Source organism: Danio rerio, chromosome 24 (assembly GCF_052040795.2).
Source record: "Danio rerio strain M-AB ecotype USA chromosome 24, GRCz13ab, whole genome shotgun sequence".
Taxonomy (NCBI): domain Eukaryota; kingdom Metazoa; phylum Chordata; class Actinopteri; order Cypriniformes; family Danionidae; genus Danio; species Danio rerio.
In genome coordinates, this window is record NC_141044.1 from 20,644,788 (window position 1) to 20,668,576 (window position 23,789).

At 35.5% G+C, this 23,789-nt stretch overlaps 1 protein-coding gene across 2 annotated transcripts in view; it reads right to left on the reverse strand.

Annotated features, from left to right (window-relative positions):
• cntnap2a (contactin associated protein 2a) overlaps window positions 1–23,789 on the reverse strand; it is a 743,992-nt gene that overhangs the window by 116,704 nt on the left and 603,499 nt on the right. For both annotated transcript variants that reach the window (XM_087308738.1, NM_001281991.1), the window contains 1 exon segment: window positions 11,262–11,432. In XM_087308738.1, the coding sequence (XP_087164864.1) occupies window positions 11,262–11,432 (171 nt within the window).

The window sequence follows — 23,789 nt, forward strand, 5'->3', positions numbered from 1 at the left end:
TACATAATTTTTATGCAAATCTTAATAAGCATATGAGGAAAATCTATTAAATGAGACCATTTGAATCGAATATTAGCAAAACGATCATATTTACACCATGATAACGTGTAAGCCATGAAGAAATGTGTGTATAACAAAATACAGGTAGTATAAAACTAATTATGATCAAATGAATATTAAATATTCTCAAAAATAGAGCTTTAGCAAAAATAGAGACATAAATTTCAACGTTTAAATCAGCCACAGAATTGAAACGCATGTGTGCTACTCTCGACGGAACACTGAGAGAAAATGAAAGTAAAACTAATTCAAAGGCAATACTTTAAATGTGCAGTAGGTGGCAGGCTAGTACAAGTGGCTAGACGCGACTGCACAACAATGACAATAGTATTTGGATGCAGCTTTTATGATGCAAGCTGAGAAGGCATTACTCAGCGATGCAATGTCAGACACAATGCACTCAATGGAGTAGGGGGGTTAGGGTAAGGTGAGCGTATTAAAAAGTATTGGATGCAGCTCAGATTGCACTGCATCACGTCTGCATCCAGACACCTCTCAAAAATGATTGTGGTTCAAAAATATATGTTTTGTTGGGCCAAATCTAGTTATATTTTTGATTTCAGTTGAGGGCCAGAGGGAGGAGGAGGGCAGGCCGTGAATGGCCCACAGGATGGCAGTTTGAGACCCCTGATTCAAAGGGTAAAAACATCTTTGTCTCCTATGTTTTCTATTCCTCATTAGGTCATCGGGATACATGTTATTATGGTCAGTATGACATATTGCCATTAGACTCAGAATTGCAAACATTCAGGCATCTTTTTTGCACATATTAGACGTGAACCAAGACCTGAGATGGACAGAAAAAACACATGAATAAAGTTTAACACTATGAGGTCACATGGTATGTTTTGACAATATTTTGATTGCTTTTCTGAACTTTCTGGTTAGAGAGTTCTCCGATTTCATCTAAATTATTTTAATTTGGGTTTCGGATATGAACAAAGGTCTGAGGGTGAGTAATTAATCACAGAATTGTAAATTTTGGGTGAACTAATCCTTTACAGCAAGAGCTCATTCACGCGGACAGCTAGAATTCAGTTAGCTTCAATTATTTTGAACTACTGGGTGAACGTGACATCAATTAATATTCATGAGCCAGGCTAATGAGGTTTTCAATGCATCTTTTAAAGGTATTCAGATTCGATTTTTTCTTAGTTTAAATAAAAGGCAGAAAAATTCTGAAATGTTTCATTTATGTGTGATTTAGTGAGACTGCAATCTCTTACTTTAACTTGAACATATTAAAATACTGTTCAAATACAAATATTGACCTATTGTTTAAGTTTTGCTGGGACTGCTTTTTTGGTCTGCAAGGTATTTAAAAAAAGAAAAAAAACTTTTATTCATAAAGCTTAGACACAGAGGCTTAGACTGATACACACACGATGGCACACATCAACTTTCGAAATTCTACCTCTCTTAACTTTCTGAGAGATAATTGTTGTATTCTTTCAGCTTTGCTTGGCTACAGTTTGAAGTAAATCTGCTGAGTGGCAGTAGACTTGAACTAACACACAAATGGTATGTGGTAATCCTAATTGTTTCTTTTGAAGAAAGCATGTTATATTGGTGTATTTGACCATAGTGTGACGTGTCTTTATTTTTTTAAGGCAAGAGCACATCTACAGATCAATAGAACCCAGTTGGCTTTTATTAAACATTGTGCGATTGCTATAGTTACTTAATTTATAGACAATTTAATTTCAAATATTTAATCTTTTGGATTTTTAAGTTTTAGTTTTAAATTAATTTCACTTTTTAAAGATAACATTAAACATAAAATAATATAAAAACAAACATTATTAAATCTGCTCATAATTATTAAAATAAGTCATTAAACCATAGCAAAAATGTTCACTAATAAACATTTTGCTCACATAACCATCTATTTCTGATTTTTAGTTAAAACTTCTGAAATTAGTATCGAATTGGCCAGTTTGTTACTAAAAAATCTGAATCTGCCATGAAAAAACATAGTCGGTGCATCATGTTTACAGTCAATGTGCTATACATACATATTAATATAATATTTTTAACAAAGTCGACTTGTGGTCACACTTTATTTTAGTGTACAATTCTTCCTATTAATAGACCATTTACCATGATTTTGCCTCAGTAAACTTCTAATTTGTTGCTTACTAATAGTTATTATGGAAGTAGTTAGGTTTAGATATTAGATATGATTAGAAATGTAGAATAAGTTCATGCAGAATAAGTACTTTATAAGCAGTAATAAACAGCCAATATCTTCATAATAGCCAAGTAATTAGCCACTAGTTAATAGTGAGACTTGGTACTTAAATTGTTACCAAAATAATTGTATTCTATCACTAAGTTACAGCCATTTATTCATATATTTAAGCAAATGTTGACTTCTGGTAGCAGATTGCATATGGCTGTGACTAAAATTCTCTATTTAATCTCTCTGCTTTCTAGTAGGAAAAACATTAAATATTAAAGCAATCTTATTCATCATTTTTTCATCCTGAATTACTGGCAGTTCCCCTTTGGCATCTAAGCAGAATCCTTGAGTAAAGCCTCTGATTGAGAGCTGCATATGGAACAGCAGCACATCTGTCATGTGGACACTCTAACTGATCTCTGGTGCCAATAACCTGCAGCTCTCTGGAGAAAAGAGGCACTGCTGGGCCAAAATGAACAGCAATAAGTGCTAATGCATTCCTCTTCCCTCCATATTCTGTTCATTCCAGGCTCATTCACTGACAAATTGTGCGAATTCTCTGATAGGGAAGGCAATGAAAAATTGATGATTGATTAATTGGACATCATTAATGTGCAGAGTATTGAGGTGAATGTAGTTAAGCACAAAACATATACAGTACAGCAGATTGGGGAAGAATGATGCAAGCTACTATGCCTGGAGAAACTGAATGGGCATCAGTTTACTATCCAGGGTCATTGTGTTGTGTCGCAGTTCTCATTATGGACCGCATGATTAAATCGTAATTTATTTAATATTGATTCTAGAATTGTGGGTACATTCAAAGTCCCTTTAGGGCAAGTCATTTCACTTGGTGGCCATATTTGAAACGCCTCTCAGGCAGTAAGCTTGGGCATTTTGTCTGAATGGGGAAACATCACATACTCCAAAACTATTTGCCTGGCTTATGATTACATTACATATTTGGAATCACCAATAAAATTAAGCAACAACTGTCTTATTAATTTCATTTCTAAACTTTCGAATCAAACTATATTTTTCAGGTTGCCCGAGCTAATGCACATGCGCACTCGAAAGGAACGAGATCACGACACCAAACTCATTTACGGCCATTATACACATGATCCTCCTCTGGATAATGACTGTCTAATCACACTGATCTCCTGAAGTAATTCCCAACTTGGCCTTCATGGTGAATCTCTTTCAGAAATGACAGAGGTTCTTTGTTTACAAGTTTGTGGGCGTTTGAGCAATTGCTGTCATGTGATGTGTGTTTGACAGGCTGGACTGTATCTCATGTTCTTTTAATACAGAAAACAAAACCCCAACATTTTTGTTTTAAAGTGTAGTGGGTTCATTTAAAAGTGCAGATTTCAAGCTTTACATGGATAGACTTATTAAGTCTTTGAAACAAACATTCACTGCGCACTTGTAGACAACAAAAAACCCACATAAAAACCTATAAAGACCCACATCTGGTTTGAGCTTTTTCCCTGGAAAAATGTTTGTCGATAGCAATCGATGATTGGCTCCTGTACTAGTTGGCAGGGCTTCATTTGCCATATTGACCGTTAATCTTTTCCCCATTCAAAACTATATGAGTGACAAGTCTTGTGTATTCTATGGTCTTTGGTACATTGCACATATGCTAGATCAGGGGTTTTCAAACTGAGGTCCATGGACCCCAGGTGGGCCGCAAGAGAGCGCTAGGGGGTTCGCTAAAAACCTGCCAGAATCAAAAAATATAAAAAAAAATAATATAAATATATTTTTTCCAATCCTAAAATCATTAATGACTATAAATTCTGAATCTATATAGTTTTATGATTTATATAAGTGGATACTTAAGTGTAATTTGTTTATCCCAAAATCCTTTGCTCTCTTTAACATTTTGCATACAGTTGAATGGAGGAATTGCTCATGCAAATCTAAATTGGCGAACGCTAAGGCAAAAACCAGAAAATTTGACAAATCTTACATTGTGTTTGGTTTTACCTGCATGTTAAAGTAGGGAGTCGATAGACCACAGTGTGTTCTTTGTCAAGAGATTCTCTCCAACGCAGGGCTCGACAGTGCGACCATTTTGCCTGCTTGTTGATTGATGACTTAATTCATGACTTTACTTTTTGCACTATATAATGCTTTGCATTTGCACAACTCTTGCATAACTGGCATAACTCTTTGCCATGTGGCCCTAAGTGTAATTGTGTTGTTAACAAATGTTTATTTTTTACTTATATTTGTATATTATATTATATGTGTAATTGTATTTATTGTACTTTCTTTTTAAAATTCAAAACTTTTTTTTTAATTAATATTATGTCACATAGGGTCTGGGAGTAACAGTTTCGCCTCTGTGTGTCCTGTACATGTGGTTGAATTGTCAATAAAGCTGACTTTGACATAATCTATTATTTGCAATATGTGTAATTTCAGTAATAAAATATATATATATTTTGTGTATGTCTCTGTATTTTGGTAAAACAATTAATGCGTAATCTTTAAACACTGATAGTAAAAGCACATGACTTGCTCCGAGTGATGTTATTTGTACATGTATTCACCAACAGAAGATTATTTATTTATCAATTCTGTTATTCTGTGAATATTTCTAATTAAAACAATGAGATGAAAATGCATAAAGTCTCAGTCTCAGACATGTCATGTGGCATCTGGTTTGAGGTAAGCATTTTGAGCTACAGTGTTATTTTCAACTCTAGGGAGCATTCACACAGAATGCCTATTTGCATTCGGTGTTAGAAAAAGTTACTTTTGAAGGTAATTAATTTCAATATTGAGATACACCTTAAATAAGTAACTAGTTGCATTACTTAGTTATTTTAAATGCAAAGTAATGTGTTAATTTACATTTGAGTTACTTTTGCATTACTTTTTCTTACCTGGCTGAGATTGATCTCTTTCAGAACTTGCAGTGTTTTCTTTTTCTTTTTCAAATAGAAAAGTTCTGCAATTAACAATGCATTACAGTATATAACATACACCTTCATTTTCCTTAAAAAAATCATCAAAAAATAATAATTTAGGATAATCTTATCTTCTGAGTATATAGATACATTCGGTATATACAGATTAATGAAAGTTTAAAACAATGTGTTAGCTACTTTTGGAATTTTTTATTAATTAAGTAAAATCATTGTCCATTGAGACATTTCTATTATCCTTTTCCTTGATATGTTTAAAATAATGAGAATCCCTCCATTGCAGAAATGCAAGGCTCTGGCCTGCATCTTGGTTTCTGTCTGTTCCCACAGAAAGTACATTATTTTAAAAGTAATGCATTACTTTACTTGCTATTAAGAAAAGTAATGTTATTACTTAACTCGCGTTACTTCCAATGCGCTACTCCCAACACTGTTTGCATTTGCATGTTTTTTAAAAATCCAGAAAGCATAATGCTCATGCGTATCCATCAAGTGTATATACATTAAAAACCAATGAAAAGATAGCACGTTGTAATAGAAAAAGGCATTCTGTGTGGATGACCCCTAAAAGTGCAACAATGGGTTCAACAACAGTTAGTAACATAATCAAATCATTCCTATCAAATTTAAGCATTCTGTATTATTTTACATTATGGATTCAGTTTACTGTACATTATACATTTGTTCATGTACCATTGCAGCTAGTTAACGGGTTTTATACATGGGTGATTGTTGCTGCGATATTGAGTTGTGATTTTGTGTACTGTATATTTTGCATACCATGTTATTTGTTGCTGCTTTTTTGGCCAGTTTGCTGTACACAAAATGACCTTGCAATATGAAGGTTAATTTTTAATATATGAATTGACATTTAATTAAAAAAACAATCCATCATGCAATGTAAAAATAACCATAAATTAGCATTTTTTTTTGTATTTTTTGTGATTCATGTTTTTATTTTTACTTTTCCACGTTTATTTATGCCTTCAATTGCCTTTTGAAACCTTCATCTGTCTTCCAACAACTTTTAACCTTGAAAAGTTAAAAAAGTGACTTTTATTGACATTTTTTTTATAGTTTAAAGTTTATAACAAATATTTTTCCTGTGCTGGTGTTGTCAATAAAAAACAAAAACAAAAATGGCAGTAATTTATTTTGGTTCTTTTACAGGGGGCTGGGGCTCTCTCCACACCACCACCAGTGTGCAGCATCCACTTGGATGATGCAATGGCAGCCACAAGACAACAGTGCCAGTGCGCTCACCACACACCAGGTTTTGGTGGATTGGAGAGACAGGGAGGCTATGATGGGTAAGGGCTGATGGAGGGAATTTGTCCAGGAGACTTGGGTTACACCCCTACTCTTTACGAGAAGTGCCATGGGAATTTTTAATGACTGCAGATAATCAGTACCCTGGTTTAAAGTCTCATCCGAAAGTCATCGCTATATGGAAGTTTAGTTCAGAAAGTTCCCCTTCACTTTACTGGGCATTAAGTCTTACACAGACTGCAGGTTGAACGCCCTGTGCTGGTCTCACTAACACCACTTCCTACAGCAACCTAGTTTTCCCTTGTGGTCTCCCATCCAGGTACTGACCAGGCTCAGTCCTGCTTAGCTTCAGTGAGTAACCTATCTTGGGCTGCGGGGTGACATGGCTGTGGCTAAATTGGACAAAATTGGACAAAACTGGACAGAGCAGAGATTAAGGTCCCATAATGTAATTCACAATCGTAAATATAGAGAAAACACTTGTGAACCACAAAAATAGAAAAAAAGCCCTGTTAATTAACAGATACAGTGTAGAAATTTGTGAAAATTGACATCCCTAATCTGTACCAAGCTAGCAGCATGACGATCACTCAGGACAGGCTGTGGTGTGTCCTCCATAGACAGCACTGCAGTCTTCTACATGTACAGTATGCATAATGCCCAGCTGGCCGTCTCTCCCTGCTCTCCTCCATCAAGTGATTGATGTTTTGCTGTCACCAGCCTCTAAGAAAGCACTAAGCGAGTCGCTGTTCTCTCTGCTCGGTCTCACCTGAAGCTTTTTTTGTTCTATTTTATTTAAAAATAGTGGGGCGAGAACAAGATTTGCTGCCCCTCCCCATCCAAAGGAAGGATAAGGCAGTAGGGTGTAAAAATAATGGGTTATGTATGGATTGTGGGATGTGTGTAAATGACAGAGCAGGGAATGTGGTGTCCTCTGCCTCAGTCTAACCCTTGCGGTTCGCCTCTCGCCACTGAGATGAGGACATGGAGACTACAGGAGGTGCGAATTTGACAAATGGAGCCACTAAGCATCTTTCCTTCCCTCTCTGTGTGTCTTCAAGACCCTCGAGAGATACAGCACTGCCTGGGGAGATGGTCTCTCTGTGTGTGTGTGTGTGTGTGTGTGTGTGTGTGTGTGTGTGTGTGTGTGTGTGTGTGTGTGTGTGTGTGTGTGTGTGTGTGTGAGACAAACAGACAGGGCAAGTGACACGCATATATCACATTAAACTGTGAAGCATTATACCAGGCAACCAATAAATATAATATAATATAATATAATATAATATAATATAATATAATATAATATAATATAATATAATATAATATAATATCTTTTAAATATTGTAAAATATCATAGAAACAGACAATCAAAATAATAAATAAATAATTTAATATAAAACATTTTAATGTAACATTCAAGTTTAGTGAGAGAATTCATAAACAGTGTAATTTCTGAATTGTGATGTAAAATGGGTCATTTTAAACATGATTCAAAAGAACAATATAATTTATTTTATTTATTTATTATTTTTATTAAATACAATATCTTAATACTTTAATTTAGAATTGAATGCAACTTAACAGCAACTTAACACAATAGTTATATTTCAAGGTAGTATTCAGCTTAAAGTTCAATTTAAAGGCTTAACTAGGTTATTTTGGAAAACTATAGGCAAGTCAGTGGACAAGAGTAGTTGTTCTGTAAGCAATCAAAACAAAAAAAAGTCTTAAGGGGGCTAATGATATTGACCATAGCCCTTTTTACATGTTAAAAATACTTTTGTTACAGACAAACTAAAAGAAATAAGACTTTCCAGAAGAATTATATTAAAAAAAATTAAAATATCACAGGAGGAAAATTTTGTTTTCAGCTGTGTTCAGAAAAAGAGCAGTTCCTTAAAAAGCGAATATACTATAAATCAACAGTTTTATCATTCAACTCTCAAATTCAGTTTAATGTATATTTGTGTATGGATAAAATCTTTGCCATTAGCTAATGATTGTGCGAATGCTGATCTGTCCTTTTCTCCTCTAACTGCAGGCTTTAAGTCTAGGTAAGACTGGAACAATCGACCAATGCAGTAGAAACAGTAGACGAAACTCATAATACTCCATTTAAAGATTTGCACAGACATTTGAGTAATGCATTAAAGAGCAAAAAAATTGTTCAGCAACAATAAACCACTTCAGGAAACATGAAACACTGCACGCGACACAAGATTCCTCCGCAACGGTGCAGTTTTGCATTCTGTATTGCCTATTGTGCTGTAAACAGTGTGAAAGACCTGCCAGCTCGGCTCTCGGGTTGAAAACTCAATCTGCATGAAACAGATTTGCCTCTTATGCTTCTTTTTTTACCCAGCAAACAATTCAAATCCTCGGTTATGCTCCTTGATGTATAATCTAGACATTCTTGAGAGAAAAAGGCTGCAAACATATCAGTAAATAGACGCTTATAGGCAATTACAGAGTGTGTTTCCTTATTCAAAAGCCTCTATTTATATTCAGCAGAGAACAATTAGCAGCACACATGAGGTGAATGTATTGTAATGAGTGTGTCTACCTGCAGACTTTAGGAAAGAGGACATTTGAAGCCAGAATTTTTTGGTCCCTCTTTGAATTTTTTTAAAATCTTTTTTTCAATATTTGCCAAATGATGTTTAACAAAGCAAGGAAATTTTCACAGTATGTCTGATTATATTCTTTTCCTTCTGGTGAAAGTCTTTTTGTTTTATTTCGGCTAAATAAATGCAATTTTTATTTTTTTAAAAACCACTTTAGGTCAAAATTATTAGCCCCTTTAAGCTATATAATTTTTGATAGTCTACAGAACAAACTATTGTTCTACAATAACTTGCCTAATTACAAGGGCCAAGCAGAATCTAAGGACATTTATTTGCCATTTCTTTGTAGAATATTGTAAAAAAAAAAACTGCGGATTTATGTGGAATGATTTTGAGTGTATCGCAACTAAAAACTTTATACAAAAAAAAAATATATAAATTTTTTACATTTATTTAATGTTTACACTGCAAATCCTATTACTCCTATTCACTCCTATTACTGTAGATCATTTTTTTTTTGGTAAACAAAGCAAGTCTATATATCAAGATATGATAAACTGTATCTACCATATATCTACTAAAAGACAGAAATTATTACTTTACAAACGTTATTGTAAGTAAAGCATATGAACGTTTTCATATTAGTCAGTAATATTACTTAAATTAATTTAAAAACTGAATAAATATAAATGTACACAACTCAATAATGGGCTGAAGATCTGTGGATTTCTGCAACCACAGACTCCGTGTAGGCCTAGTATTGTCTCGTTTCCACTGACTGGTACAGTACTGTACAGTTCGGGCCGGTATGGGTCACCTTTATCAGGCTTGCGTTTCCACTACCAAGGGTACCCTTTTGGTGGGTGTGATGCATAACAAAGTTTCAGTCAACGTCATTTTCGCTCAAGAAAATGTCCACAGTAAAGCTGTATGGGTCCTTGCATATCATATGAGAAGCACTTCTAACAAAACAGATGCTTTATACATAAAAATATCTATATATAAATGTTTATTTCTATCTTTTCTAAGAACATGAGTTGATTATAACTGCAGATTAAAGACGAATGGCGAAATAGCCTACTGTAACGTTTGCAATTATATAAAATAAATAAATTAATGCAACGTACACATACAGCCCCTTACAGTCTCCAATATGTTACCAACTACAGAAGAACTACACACAGCAGACATTTAGTCCTTATTCAGGTTAAAAAGCAACACAAAATATTGCCCACAGTCAGTGCAAACCTGTGTCTTTAATCTTCAGCAGCACATGTAGCCTCTGTTAGAGAGTCATTCCATCACAATGAGTTCATAATAGTCCAAAAGGTGATGATAATAGTTAAACATGGCAGTATGTTCACATTTGCTGAAAAAATAATATGCTCCTATTTTCCGGCTTCTCCTTGAAAAAACAAAGGAGAAGCTGGAAAAAAGGAGCACATGATTCATGCTTCACTCTCGCGTTTGTCAGTTTCTGACAGGATCAGGTTTCAAAAGCACATCAATAATCAAGCACACATTATTATCATGAGCTCAAGAAGTTTGTTATTTCAGATATAGACACATGGCGAGCGCATGCAAGAAAGCGAAACCACTCGAATGACGTATCTCTGTAAACCAATAGCGTTCAGCTGCGCGTCTAGCTCCACCTTTGTTACCCTTTCTCATGTTTAGTACCCTTTCGAAAGAGTGCCGAAAAAGTGGTACGATACGATTCGGTTCGGTACGCTTTGATGGCTGTTTCCACTGTCAAAAGGCGTACCGAAGCGAATCGTATCGTACCACTTTTTCGGAACCGAACTGTACCATATCAGTCAGTGAAAATGGGCCCTAATTACCCGATCCTTCCTAGTTAACCTAATTAACCTAGTTAAGCCTTTAAATGTCATTGTAAGCTGTATAGAAGTGTCTTCAAAAATATCCAGTTAAATATGATTTACTGTCATCATGACAAAGATAAAATAGATTTATTAAAGTTATTATGTTTAGAAATGTGTTGAAAAAATCTTCTCTCCGTTAAACAGAGATTGGGGAAAAAAACAGGGGAGCTAATAATTCAGGGGGTTTAATAATTCTGACATCAACTGTATGTGTGCTGATTTTGATTATGTGCTCTTTTTCCCTTTTCAAACTTCACAATCTGCATAAAAGTGCATAACAATGGGATGAAGACCAGCAGCAGGTCAGACAGACAGGATAAAAAGAAGAGTAAAACAAAGACAACATAATCCAAGTTCTTACATTTCAGTTCCAGACGGATGAAATCGGTGTTTCCAAGGTTTTCCAGGAAGACGCCATAGGGAGCGGAGGTCTTGAAGTAAAAGGAGATATCAGCACTTGTTTCACCTTGAAAAGTGGAAAAGTGCAGGTACGAAGATGGCGTGTTGAAGGACGCTGCGTTCCAGTAGCTTCCTGTAAAGCAGGCCAGAGAAAAGGTCGAAGTTTACTTTCAACAGTTCTACTTCTGAAGTCAGCAGTCAAGGTCCTTTTTATCCAATATCTAAACCCGAACCACATTAAAGCACCATGAAATTCACAAAAGCGAAGCTTTGGCTGACACAAAATGACTTATTGCGTTGTCTGATTCTGTATTCTGCACAGTAGACAGTCTTCAGAGGTCTCGTGTTTTCAAAACACCATTTGAGATATGACCTGTAGCATCAAAAAACACTTAGGAGGAAACCATCAAACAAGAGGAAAACAACAATTCAATCACACAAGTCAACTCTTGTCAGAAATTCGAGTGGAAGTACAGCATTCAGGGCTTTAGCGAGTTCTTGCCATTACCACAGTGAGTATTGTGTACGTAACCTCGCTTTGTGTGTGTCTGTTGAGGAACGGAGAGTGTTTGATACCCAACAGTCATTTTAAGGCCAGCTTGCCAACATCTTCTCTTCCCGATAGCCCTCATAGTCTGACCCCCACCTGCCGTGTAATAGAGGCCCACCAAATCCCTACCCATCTGAGTGGAAGACACAAAAATAAAGTGTCATTTCTCTCTTAGATGATGAGTAGTGCATTTCTCAGGTAAGAGTGGTATTTTTAGTGATGGCTGCGCTGAAGGATAAAGTGAGAGATCACTCAAAATCAAACTGAGGTTTGGGGGAAGCTTATATTTAACCGGAATATCTCCAGAGCTTTGCCATGGACAGTTATTGGATATTCTGTGGCTGTATTAGTGTGTGGGTTGCATGTGTGGGTGAAATATGCCAGCTCTCGTTCGTTATTCTAGTCATATGCTTGTAGAATTAAAACACAACATTGGCTGCAATGCTTTCTTGTGAATATTTCCTGTTGACAAACATGCTGTTTTGAATGCTGATAAGCCCTCAAGTTGTACTTGTCCTGATTTGTGAATCAGTTAGCAGTTGAAGAATGAGCTTTACATGCACAGAAACTACTAGCTTGCCACCTATCAAACTTACATAACCCCTAACCTCACTCCCAGCACGTTTTTATGAATTGAAGTGATTTTGGATCGTTTGATTAGAAGTTCCCCAAAACTGGAAGTGCAACCCATACTTTAAAACACTAGTTTTAAAGGTCTGTCTGTACTAGATACAGCATGATGCAACTCTGCAAATACCTGACAATAAACTGATGCCAGTTCTTTTTTCTCTGACATGGAGGACAAAGGGGTTGGTACCAATCCACTATACTGTACTGTACGCTGTACAGTATGTCCACTGGAATTCAAACTGGCATTATTGGCATGGGAGAAGGGAGTACACTAAGGAACACAAAGATACTTAATGTTGCTGTAAATCTTTGACTATCATAATATATCATGATATATTTGCAGATATTTAAGAAACATGCCAATTGAACATTCTTGTTTATCTGAAAAAAACAAAAACAAAAAAACAAACAAACAATGAAGTCAGATATTTTACTTTGAAAATGTGTGTTATGTGCCAGAACGTCTGTCTTTGTTTTGGTAATTTTAACCTGCCCAATGCCAGTTTAGCCAATTATATTTCAGCACCCCGGGTTGCCTGGTTGGAAAACAGCATATTTGATTCATTCAGTCAGAAAGGCTCTTAAGGCATGTACCCATTACTGAAATGCAACCTCCGGTGGACAGTAGCAGACTCTAAAATTAGATGCAGAGTTGCACATAAGGTCGTTATTAATTAGTAAATTTGTCGCGCGCGTACTAAAGAGTGTTGTTGTCGTGCGCCTACTGAAGTGGGGGACCAAGGGTGTGTTGCGTCGCGGGGGCACTTTTAATCATTTTGGAAGGGCACTTTCTATCCAAGACTAAAAAGGGCATGTGCACTGCACAGGTTGAGCCCTATGTGTGCACGTGCCTGGCTTTCAGTATATTTTAAAGAAAAAGTCATGTTAAATTGCATTTAACACTGAATAAAGCACATGAGGTGTACCTGAGGTGATCATTGTCAGTTTTCTGCAGTTCAACTGCAAGAAATAAAAACCTTTTCAAAATGATACATTTCAGATGTTGGTTAGAACAAAAACTCCTTTTAGTATGGAAAATATTTTTTCTGTAACGTCGGTGCATTTATTTAGAACAAAGTTTAAATCAGCCTTAAATATGCCTTTAGGTTTATTTTATTTATTGACAGGTTGCTAATCAATCTGGCAACTTGCACTTGCATGTGTTTTGAACCAGGTGTGCAATACCAAGTTCAACCACTGGGTGTCAAACTTACATACTGCACTATTAATAAATAAAAAGAATGATTTATAAGCCATCTACACCTAACATGTCTTTTAACAAAACTGGTAAAATAATAATCATTAGCAATTAGCTAAACCAGCAAGACATCTAATATTAGAAAAATGGACTGTGGTTGCTCAACTAGCTAAACCAACTCCAAACTAACAGGGAAATTCCTGCTAATTTGAGCTGGTCTTTTCAGCAGATTTTGTTTATAGGCATTTCCAACACTGTCATAATAAATAACCGGCACAGTGTCTGGCTGAAATTCTTTTGTGCTCAGTGACTGGCTAAATGCTAAACCGCAAACACAGAATGACAGACACAGACGTTCTCCCATTAATAATGACTGAGATCAAATTTATCCACAGACATTTAGTGTGACTCGTGCTTTAAATCACAGAGCTAAATAACGTTAGTTCTCTCTGCTCTAATGTCATACATAAAACTGCACAGAGAGGTGGAGAGCAGAAGAGAGAGAATAAAAGATCTGAGGAGGGGTGAAAAACAGAATATGATGGAGAGGAACACTGCGACGACAGACTGGAGAGATACTGGGGGATGATGTCATCTCTAGACATATTGAAGCATCTGCTAGAGCAAAGTTTTATTCAAAGTGTCAATATTATTCTATCTCTAGTACACTAATATTTTTTTTCCAACCAAATGGGTTTAGTTGGTTAGCAACAGCAGAAATAAGCTGAGATTTAAAAAAACTACTTAGAGCTTCATATGATATGCAGCTTTTGATATGCAATGCTCAACCCAGGCTCATTCAGAAAAAGTACCTCTATATACATTTCTGGAGACCTCCAACTACGTCCCAGGAGCTATGTTTTTTTTGCAGTTTTTGTTTTCGCGTCCTATGCTCCTCCTTCCCTAAAACGAACCAATTGTATTGATTGACCTGCCTACTCCTTTCCCAAAAACCCAACCCACAATTTTCAAAAGCAATTCAGAAAAAGAAAGTCCATGTCTGATTTTTACCACATTTTCAGATTTTACCACATTCTCACCCTGTTATTTACTTGTTTATTTTTATTTTTGGCTTCTGTTTCTGTTTTACCCGCTTTCTGGAAAAGTTCTTCACTGGACTCAAACCCTGTCATTGTGGTCAGCTCCTCTATTTGGGCATAGTCACATTATGTACAGTTGCTTTGAACCGGGCCGAAGCACGCTTGTCCCCTCTCCTGTCTCCACCGACGGTCCGCACTTACATTGCCTTCAAGTCTGAGCACGCCTACATCAATGATGATGCGCTGTTCAGTATAAGCACTCTCGCTCAGCACAGCGAGATTTCTTTAGATATATAGTTTTAGTCGTTTTTGGTTGCAGTGACACGCAGTCAAATATTTCGCTGAACAGATCAGTCATTTTTGACGCTCATAAACAATAAAGTCCTCGTGCTTCAGGAATGAGAAGGTTTGCTAAAGGTGCAGCTGTCATGCAGTGAGGGGTTTGCGTCTTCAATAATCTGACATTTTGCATTTATTGAACAGTAAGAATGATTAATAAATCCATATGAAGCAGTCTCCTAAAAGTGACATCTCGTCTTTAGTTTCAGGCTCAGGCGTGCTTTGCACGCACACTACAAGCGTACCACGCCAAAGCCCAAGTGAACCGCACTCACCTCTACCAACTGGGCCAGGGCAGGCCAACTGAATTGTGTATGAGCCTGGTTCAGAGCACTCACACTTCTCAAATGATCCAGGAAATGGGCCTGGGCACAGTTTGTGCGCTCTACATCTCATATCCACCAACGAACATGGTGAGCTAACTGAACAAACTAGTAACAGCGGGAAAGCCATCCACATGGAGGTAAGCGGTCAGGTGGTAAGCGCGAAAAGGAATGGCATCATTCCGCCCCATAGCGTTCATTTTAAAAATGAAATGCAGCCATACGTACTGACTACATAATTTGCAATCTTAAGAAACGTAATGCATATAGGACTACGTTTTCAGAATGAGCCTATGTTGGCAAATCTCTAAAGGTTCTACGTTTAAATCATGGTCAATACACTGGCAATAAACCTGTAGTTCACAATTTACTACGTGCTTTGTGTTATTTGATTGATTGGCTACTTTTATCTCTTGTGTTTTATCGCATTGTATTTTTTGTCTTGACAATAACAACTGCAGACCTTTGAATAAAAACCAAGGATTTAAAAAATACCCTACAGACATTACAATTTATATTTACAATATGTATTTTATACGCATATTATGTTATATTAATATGAGCTGTATTTCATCTCATTTTAGTTTACTTTTTAGGGCCATATGAATATCACAGTTTGCACCATATGGACCCTTTTCACAAGACTGTTATTTCAGCAAATAGGATTGTAAAAAACATTATTTGTTGTACTGTGCTCTAAGTTTACCCAACTATGATGCCTTCCGCAACCGAGAAACCTCTTAATGTGAAGGGTCTGTTGTTTGTTCCCCTCAATTTGAAAATGAAATCAAACTACCATTTTATACTTCAAGTATGAGCTCCAAATTTTCATTATTATATCATGCAATGTAAATCATAAAATGCTGATGTAACTAATATGATTCAAAACTAATAAATATGTCTTAAGGTTCATATGACAGGCTAATATGATTACATGCTTCAAACAATGAATTAAAATCAATTCAGACAAATTACTACCTATTATGTCTTTTCAAATTTCAATTACTTTTGTTTTCAGTTGAGCAAAAAGTATAACTTGGACTCTTTTCTTTCTTTTTTTTCTGTGAGCTTTCCTTAAAACAATAGCTCAGGAACCACTGGGCATTTATTCAGTGAATCCTTCATTCTTTTACATGCATTCATTTAAATGAACTGGCTCATAATTATTCATTATAATGATTCACTGTCTTGAAAAGCTAGGTTTATTTTTGATTGCAGCCTGCAAAGACAATGCAATAGAAGAGAAATTGCCTTTCTGTCCATTTGAAGTGAATTCAGACTGCAGGTAGTAAAATTTTTGCAGAGTCAGCAACCACGTCGTCATTGCTGTATAGGGGCATTGGAGCGTACATGCAAAATGGTTCACTCTATCAGCAGTGAATGCCAGAGAATTCAAGGACCCCTTCCTTTTATTTCTTACAGCCACATATATCCTAATTTTTAAGAACATTCTATATATAAAAAACACTCCAATATTGCAATGCACGCTCATTGGAAATATGTAAGTGGCCTGAATTATAGTCCTGACATACCCTCATGCCACTTTATTAGGTACATCTTGCTAGTACTGGATCGGACCCCTCTTTGCTACCCCCATTCAAAGCATGCTGCATTGAACTGAAAAAATCAGGAGAATTTTACAGAGTTTCTTATCTTAGGTAATAACGTATGATTTTAGGATTTTGGTTAATCTATGGTTAATAAATTAGAAATTGTGTCATCAAGTCTGACAATCCATTCTCAGGTTTGTTACTAAGCAACCAATACTGTGTAAGCTGCTAATGAATCAGCATAAACAAAATGTACATCCTGTAGTCTGTATACAAGATAAAAATAACACACTTAGGAGATGCTACTGTAATAGCTTTATAATGGCAAATTCACTGTATAGTTTCACTATTTGTAAAAACTTACTAAGGCTATTGGTTTCCATACACTTATTTAGTAGAACACTGTAAAACCCAATAGCCAATATTATCAAATAAAATGAGTGTAGTTAACTCAAAATATGCTGAAAGTTAATTGTACTCATTTGAACAGAGTTTGGAACTCAGTGTTGAAGGTAATAAGTTAAATTAAATACTTTATTATTTCTGCTTAAATAAAGTAAGTTCACAGTAATCGTATATATAGTTTTTTTAACTCAAAAGGTTTGTTGCAATCGTTTTTCTCAAACGGTTTGAGTTGCCTTAACTTATTGGGTTTTACAGTACTCCGTTGGTTTGAGTTCTCTTCATTTGTTGAGTTTTATTCATTCATTCATTCATTTTCTTGTCGGCTTAGTCCCTTTATTAACCTGGGGTCGCCACAGCGGAATGAACCTCCAACTTATCCAGCAAGTTTTTACGCAGCGGATGCCCTTCCAGCCACAACCCATTTCTGGGAAACATCCACACATACACACTTTTACACTACGGACAATTTAGCCTACCCAATTCACCTGTACCGCATGTCTTTGGACTGTGGGGGAAACCAGAGTACCCGGAGGAAACCCACGCGAACGCAGGGAGAACATGCAAACTCCACACAGAAACGCCAACTGAGCCGAGGATCAAACCAGCGACCCAGCAACCTTCTTGCTGTGAGGCGAACGTGCTACCCACTGCGCCACTGCGTCGCCATTTGTTGAGTTTTACTGTGCTCAAATTGCTTCATTTACTCAAATGGATTAAGTTCAAAGTACTCATTAGAATTAGTTTTGAACCTAAATGGTTTGTTGCAATCAGTTTCCACAAATGGTTTAGGTTACAGTAACTTTTTGGGTTTTACAGTGTAGTAATTGTGTATAGTGTTAATTTGTATGTCTTTGCACATTTAGATAATGCAGTTGAATGTATATATTTGCTAATAGTTTTTGTATTTTTGCAGAAATATATGCAGTTTTGCATTTCAAATATGTTTGTATTGCAAAATTAAAGCGATAAAAAAAAAAATCAACAAAATGAAAATTTACTCACAATTAATTAACCCTCAATTCGTCCAATACCTTTATGAATATCTTTCTGCTAAGGTTTAAAATAGGGCTGGCCAATTTGGCCTAAAATCTAAATTTTGATTTAACATTTTAACTCGATTATGATTGATGAACGATTATTTTATTTATTTTATCTTTTGCCCTCTTAGTTTACTGACAGGTTTTTTACAGTAAATATGCTCAAAAAGTAAAGTATACAAAGCATAAGGTACAAGGTACCTATAGTATAGTAGAGTATGCGACCACGTAAAGGCTGCACCGGACCATAAGTGCATGCTTGACATAGAAGTATAAACCAGCCAGAGTGGGGAAACGTGACACAAGGTAGGGAAGGTAATAAAAAAAATGACCTGGAAAAATTAGATCAATAATAGGTCCTGAAATTATTACTTTTTGATTAATTGCCCAGCCCTAGTTTTAAACAAGTAGAACAAGTAAATGATGATAAAACTTTCAGTTTTGGGTGAAATCTTTAAAGAGACAGTTCACCCAAAACTGAAAATTCTGTCAACATTTATTCACCATTCACTATTAAAGTCAATGGTTACACATTTTTATGTATTAAAACATTACATTTTTTGTATTCAACAAAAAAGCTAACTTATAAAGTTATGGAACCACATGAGTTGAGTAAATTGTAAGTAAATGTTCATTTTTGGGAGAACTATCCGTTTAACAGCAAAAATTCATGTGCTCACTTGCACCACAAACAAATGCTCAAATTGTTTCTCAATTGTATGAAGAGGAAAACCGGAGACGTCCACACGTTCATAAGGGAGGTCTGCTCTTATCATAGCAGCACAGGAGCAGCTCCTTTATTTAAGCTTGCTAAATGTAAAGACTCTCAGTCTGTCTTTTAGGCTCTGTTCATTAACACCCAATGTTCCAGCAAATACATGCTTAATTATTCTCCTATTTGCAGAATTTTCAACGGGAGCCTGTGATTTTTTGGAAGGACGTGGACCTTTTTTAAATCAGCTTAATAAGGCAGTGCATATGGCTGATTAAATATGGCAGTGAAACTACTCACTGTTGGCCTCATAGAAGAGCCGTCGCTGTCCTTCCTCGGTGAAGGATTACAATCTTGTGTTGGAAATGGAATGTTACACTGATTGTTTCAAAGCATCTCAATTTCACGCGTCACTTCTGGTTAGGTTTTCTTTTTTTTCCCCTCACGCAGGAGTTTGAGTGATGTCTAGATGTGATTTTTTTTAAAACCGATTCAATAAGATTTGGAGTGTTCTTGAGCTGTGACAAAAGCGAATGAATGTTTGGATGTTTCTTGTGAATTTCATTTTAACAGAGTCAAGGACAATGAGAGCAGAGGTGCTCGACTGTGAACTACTTCAGAAAGTGTTCTACTTTTACATAAAGTAGAAAAAAGCTTTGACTTTAAAGAAAGTTTAGTCTTGGGATTTTTGCATGTGCTGCTCTCCATAGTGAGCAATGCCGTCAACATGCAAACTACATTTCGGATAACTTATTCATGTTGATTATTAATACGCTGAGTGAGCATTACTGTTTGGCAAAATGTTTCATTCAGCTCCAGTAGCATATTCCACACGCCAAAGAGAGAAACTTGTAAAGCTGGTCGCAACAGCAGTTCTTTTACTGAGGAAAAGTGCTCCTTAGAGGAATCAACATGAGTCATCGCTTCAGAGCAGGAGATTTGCCTTTAAATGGGGATGTAATAGCAGATGTGGATATAAAACTAGAGGCAATTTCCAGGCTAGTGCCAAATCCACAGATGTTGCTAGTACTGTAGGCTCCTCACACATACAGTATATGTCAACTCATCAAGAGATCATTTGCAAAAGCAGATAACCGCCTTTTTTAGTACTTTTCAGAAATAAAACTTTTTTACTCTTAACTCTGTAATACTCAATGTTAAAACATAATTTATGAATATTACCAAAAAACTTGTTTTAGTAATGTCCATAAATCATGTCATCATATTTAATATATTTTTACATGTTTTAAATTTGTAACAAACAAAATGGCGTAAATGCAAAACACAAAACCTAAATAACTCAATCTAATAAAAAAATAAAGAAAAAAATAAACCCAATTAAATTTCTTTGTTATTAGTACTAATTTTACAATAGTAATGATATATGAGGGACGCTGGACAATGGAGTGAGGATCCACGTGCAGGTTTTTATTAAGAAATAGTCAAGAGCAATCACATACATACAAGTAAGGCAAACAGAGTAGTCGGGTCACAGGAAAAGCGTTTGGTTCAGACGGCAAATTACGTAAACAACGGAACAAAGCAAGGGTCAAACAAGGCTAAGTAAGGCAAAGAAAACATGTCGTAATACTCACTAAAACAGATAAAACAAGAGTCAGCACTGGTGTGTGTGTGTGTCTGTGCTGTTTTTATGTTCTAGGTAATGAATAAAGGATGAGCTTTAGCTGTGTGTGTGGCTCTGTGTCATCAGCGGAAAACCGGAACAGGTGTGTGTGGTGCATGACAGGATTTGTAGTCCATATGGTGGCGAGACTTTAATCTAAAGTAGAGTGAAGTGAACAGTGTATCAAATATAAACAATTAACAATGATTTGCAGTTACCTAATGGGTGTTTTACATTTAAAGTAGGGCTGCACAATATATTGTTTCAGTATTGATATTGCAATGTGGACATTTGCAATAGTCACATCGCAAGATATGTAATGTTGAATCTGTATTATAGTTGACTAATTGTTTTTAATTACTGTTTTTATTCAAAAACGATTTTACTTGTTTTAAAGGGCACCCATTTACCACTTTAACAAGATAAGCCTTTTGAGTCTCCAGAATGTGTCTGTATAGTTTTAGCTCAAAATATCAGATTTATTATAGCCTCCAGAATCTGCCTATTTTGGTGTCTGGATACATTGTAGCTGTTTTTGTAGCCTGTGGCTTTAAATGCTAATGAGCTACTTCTCCCTGCCCACCGTTCCCACCAATAAACAACACAGTGACAGAGACAGACTCGGATGAAGCTGAAATACAGCTCATCAGTCAAAAATATCAATTAAGCTTATTTCATGTTTTTGTGCAAAATTTTATTCAAGCCTTTCTAAAATGATGAGTCTCATACAAATCGTCACCTTGGAATTATAAGGTTCTATCTGCGTTCTGAATGATTTTGAGATAATGAGCTTCACAGTTTTTGCATTTCATAGCAAACAGTATGTGTTTAACATTTGTTTTTTAAGTAAAAAGTCATAAAATGTAAACAACGTATAAAAAAATCCCATAATGTAAATAAGTTGTAATTTAATAAAAATAATTCAATAACACACACACAAAAACTTAAAAAGTAAACTTTAAAAGTAAAAAACTTTAAAGTATTTTAAACTTTAAAGTATAAAATAAAAATGTTCTGTGGCCATGTGTATACATGTTATTATAAAACATGGCATATTATAGAAACATGGCACTTTTCGGGGAAACCAGACTCCTACGTCACATTGTGGTGGGCCTCAAAATCACTGGAATTTGGATCCTATTTTGAATAACAGTAACTTGAAAAAAAAAAAAAAAAAAGACTTGCTAGTTTATATCACTCAAACATGACTGTGGACACACTATAGCAACACACAGTTCTGTCCAAATAGCTTACAAAAGTTGATTTTCATCATTTTTCTTCTGAACTCAAAACCATTTTTTTGACATTTGGACTTGAAACAAGGCAAAGCAAATTAGACATTTTTTTTATTTTATTTATTTATTTATTTTTTTACATTGTAATTATTTAACTTCGGTAGCTGAATTCTGTTAGTCTCCCTAAAAACAGTCAGGTAGTTCTTTTCAAATTATCTTGTGAAACTGTGTTCATATCGCATTATTTATCGCAGAAAAATAAAATACCGCAATATCAGTTTTTACAATATCGTCTACAGTATAAATTAATCTTAAAACATAACAGTATCTATTTTCAATGCTAACAGCACTTATAGTATCTATAAATATACTAGTACTACTTAGTCTTTAGCTATTCATCAGATACTTGTACTTATTCATTAAATACTATACGATTGATTGAATACTAAAACTAATTACTAGTACCAAGACATAGTAACTAAGAACTGAGTGTTTATAACTATCCAATGTGAAAGCCACTATAGTAAGCTTGCACTAACCCCATCACTTCTGTTCACAGCATAGCCACACGTGTCAAACTCAGTTCCTGGAGGGCCACAGCTCTGCACAGTTTAGTTCCAACCCTAATTACACACACCTGATCAAACTAATTGAGTGCTTTAGGCTTGCTTCATACCTACAGATAGGAGCATTGAAGCAGAGCTGGAACTAAACTCTCTAAATTCCCCTGGCATAAGCCATTGGCCGATGTGATAAATCATTAAATCAAATAAGTGTTTGTATTCCAGATTTTTCAGCCATAATGATTAAATGATTACAGCATAACATGTCTTTAATTATTTAATATGACTTGAAACTTTAAAAACAGTAATAGTAATTCAAAATACCTTTTTTCTGTACTTTGATTAAATAAGTATATGCTTGGCAAGAGTGCTGGACCTTTTGGACCATTTAAATAAACAAACAAATAAATAAATAAATAAATAAACAAAATAAATAAATAAATAAATAAATAAATAAATAAATAAACAAACAAATAAACAAATAAACAAATAAACAAATAAATAAATCAATCAATTAATTAATTAATTAATTAATTAATAACGCTCATCCCATACTTGTGAGAGATACCTCATAATTTTGTAAACACAATTTAAAAATAATCATAATGAAAAAAAAAAAAAAAAAAAAACTTTTTCTAAGAAGATTCCAAAGCTTAAAAGTATCATTTAAAGTAAACAGTCCAGTTATGACTGGACAGATGAAACAACTTACAAGAAAATGTGAGCATAAAATCACTTCAGTAGCTTGAAGCGGAGCACAGAGCAGCTTTATCAGGCGACCTACAAACAGACTGATGGCAATTCTGAAGCAGCTGCTGCATTTATAGTAAAGCACATGAAAAATCACAAGCGTGGCCTACAAAAATCCACACCGAGTGTTATTTATGCTGCGCTAAAGTACTATCAAAACTCTGCAACTAGGGTGTTTTTGCAAAAGTGTACAGACGAAGGCCTAAAATATATCTCCCAAACAGCACTTCTACAGCAAAGCGCCACAATAACTGCATCTTGTTTTTCTCTTCAGCAGGGACAGGAAGTGCTTGTCAGGACAGAAGAGAAGATGGATGATATAACCCACAGTAAACAACCTGCAGCCTTCAGCCAGGACAGGGGAAGCTGGAGAATTGTTCACCCTGCAATGCGACCGTGACCCAAAACACCAGCAGAAGGACCAGAGGAGGAAGAATGACCTAGACCAACGAAGTAATGTCTTCACAACTTACTCGATTCAACTTTTTTGACACTATATTGTTTACTTATTTCGACAGTTTGTATCCAACACAT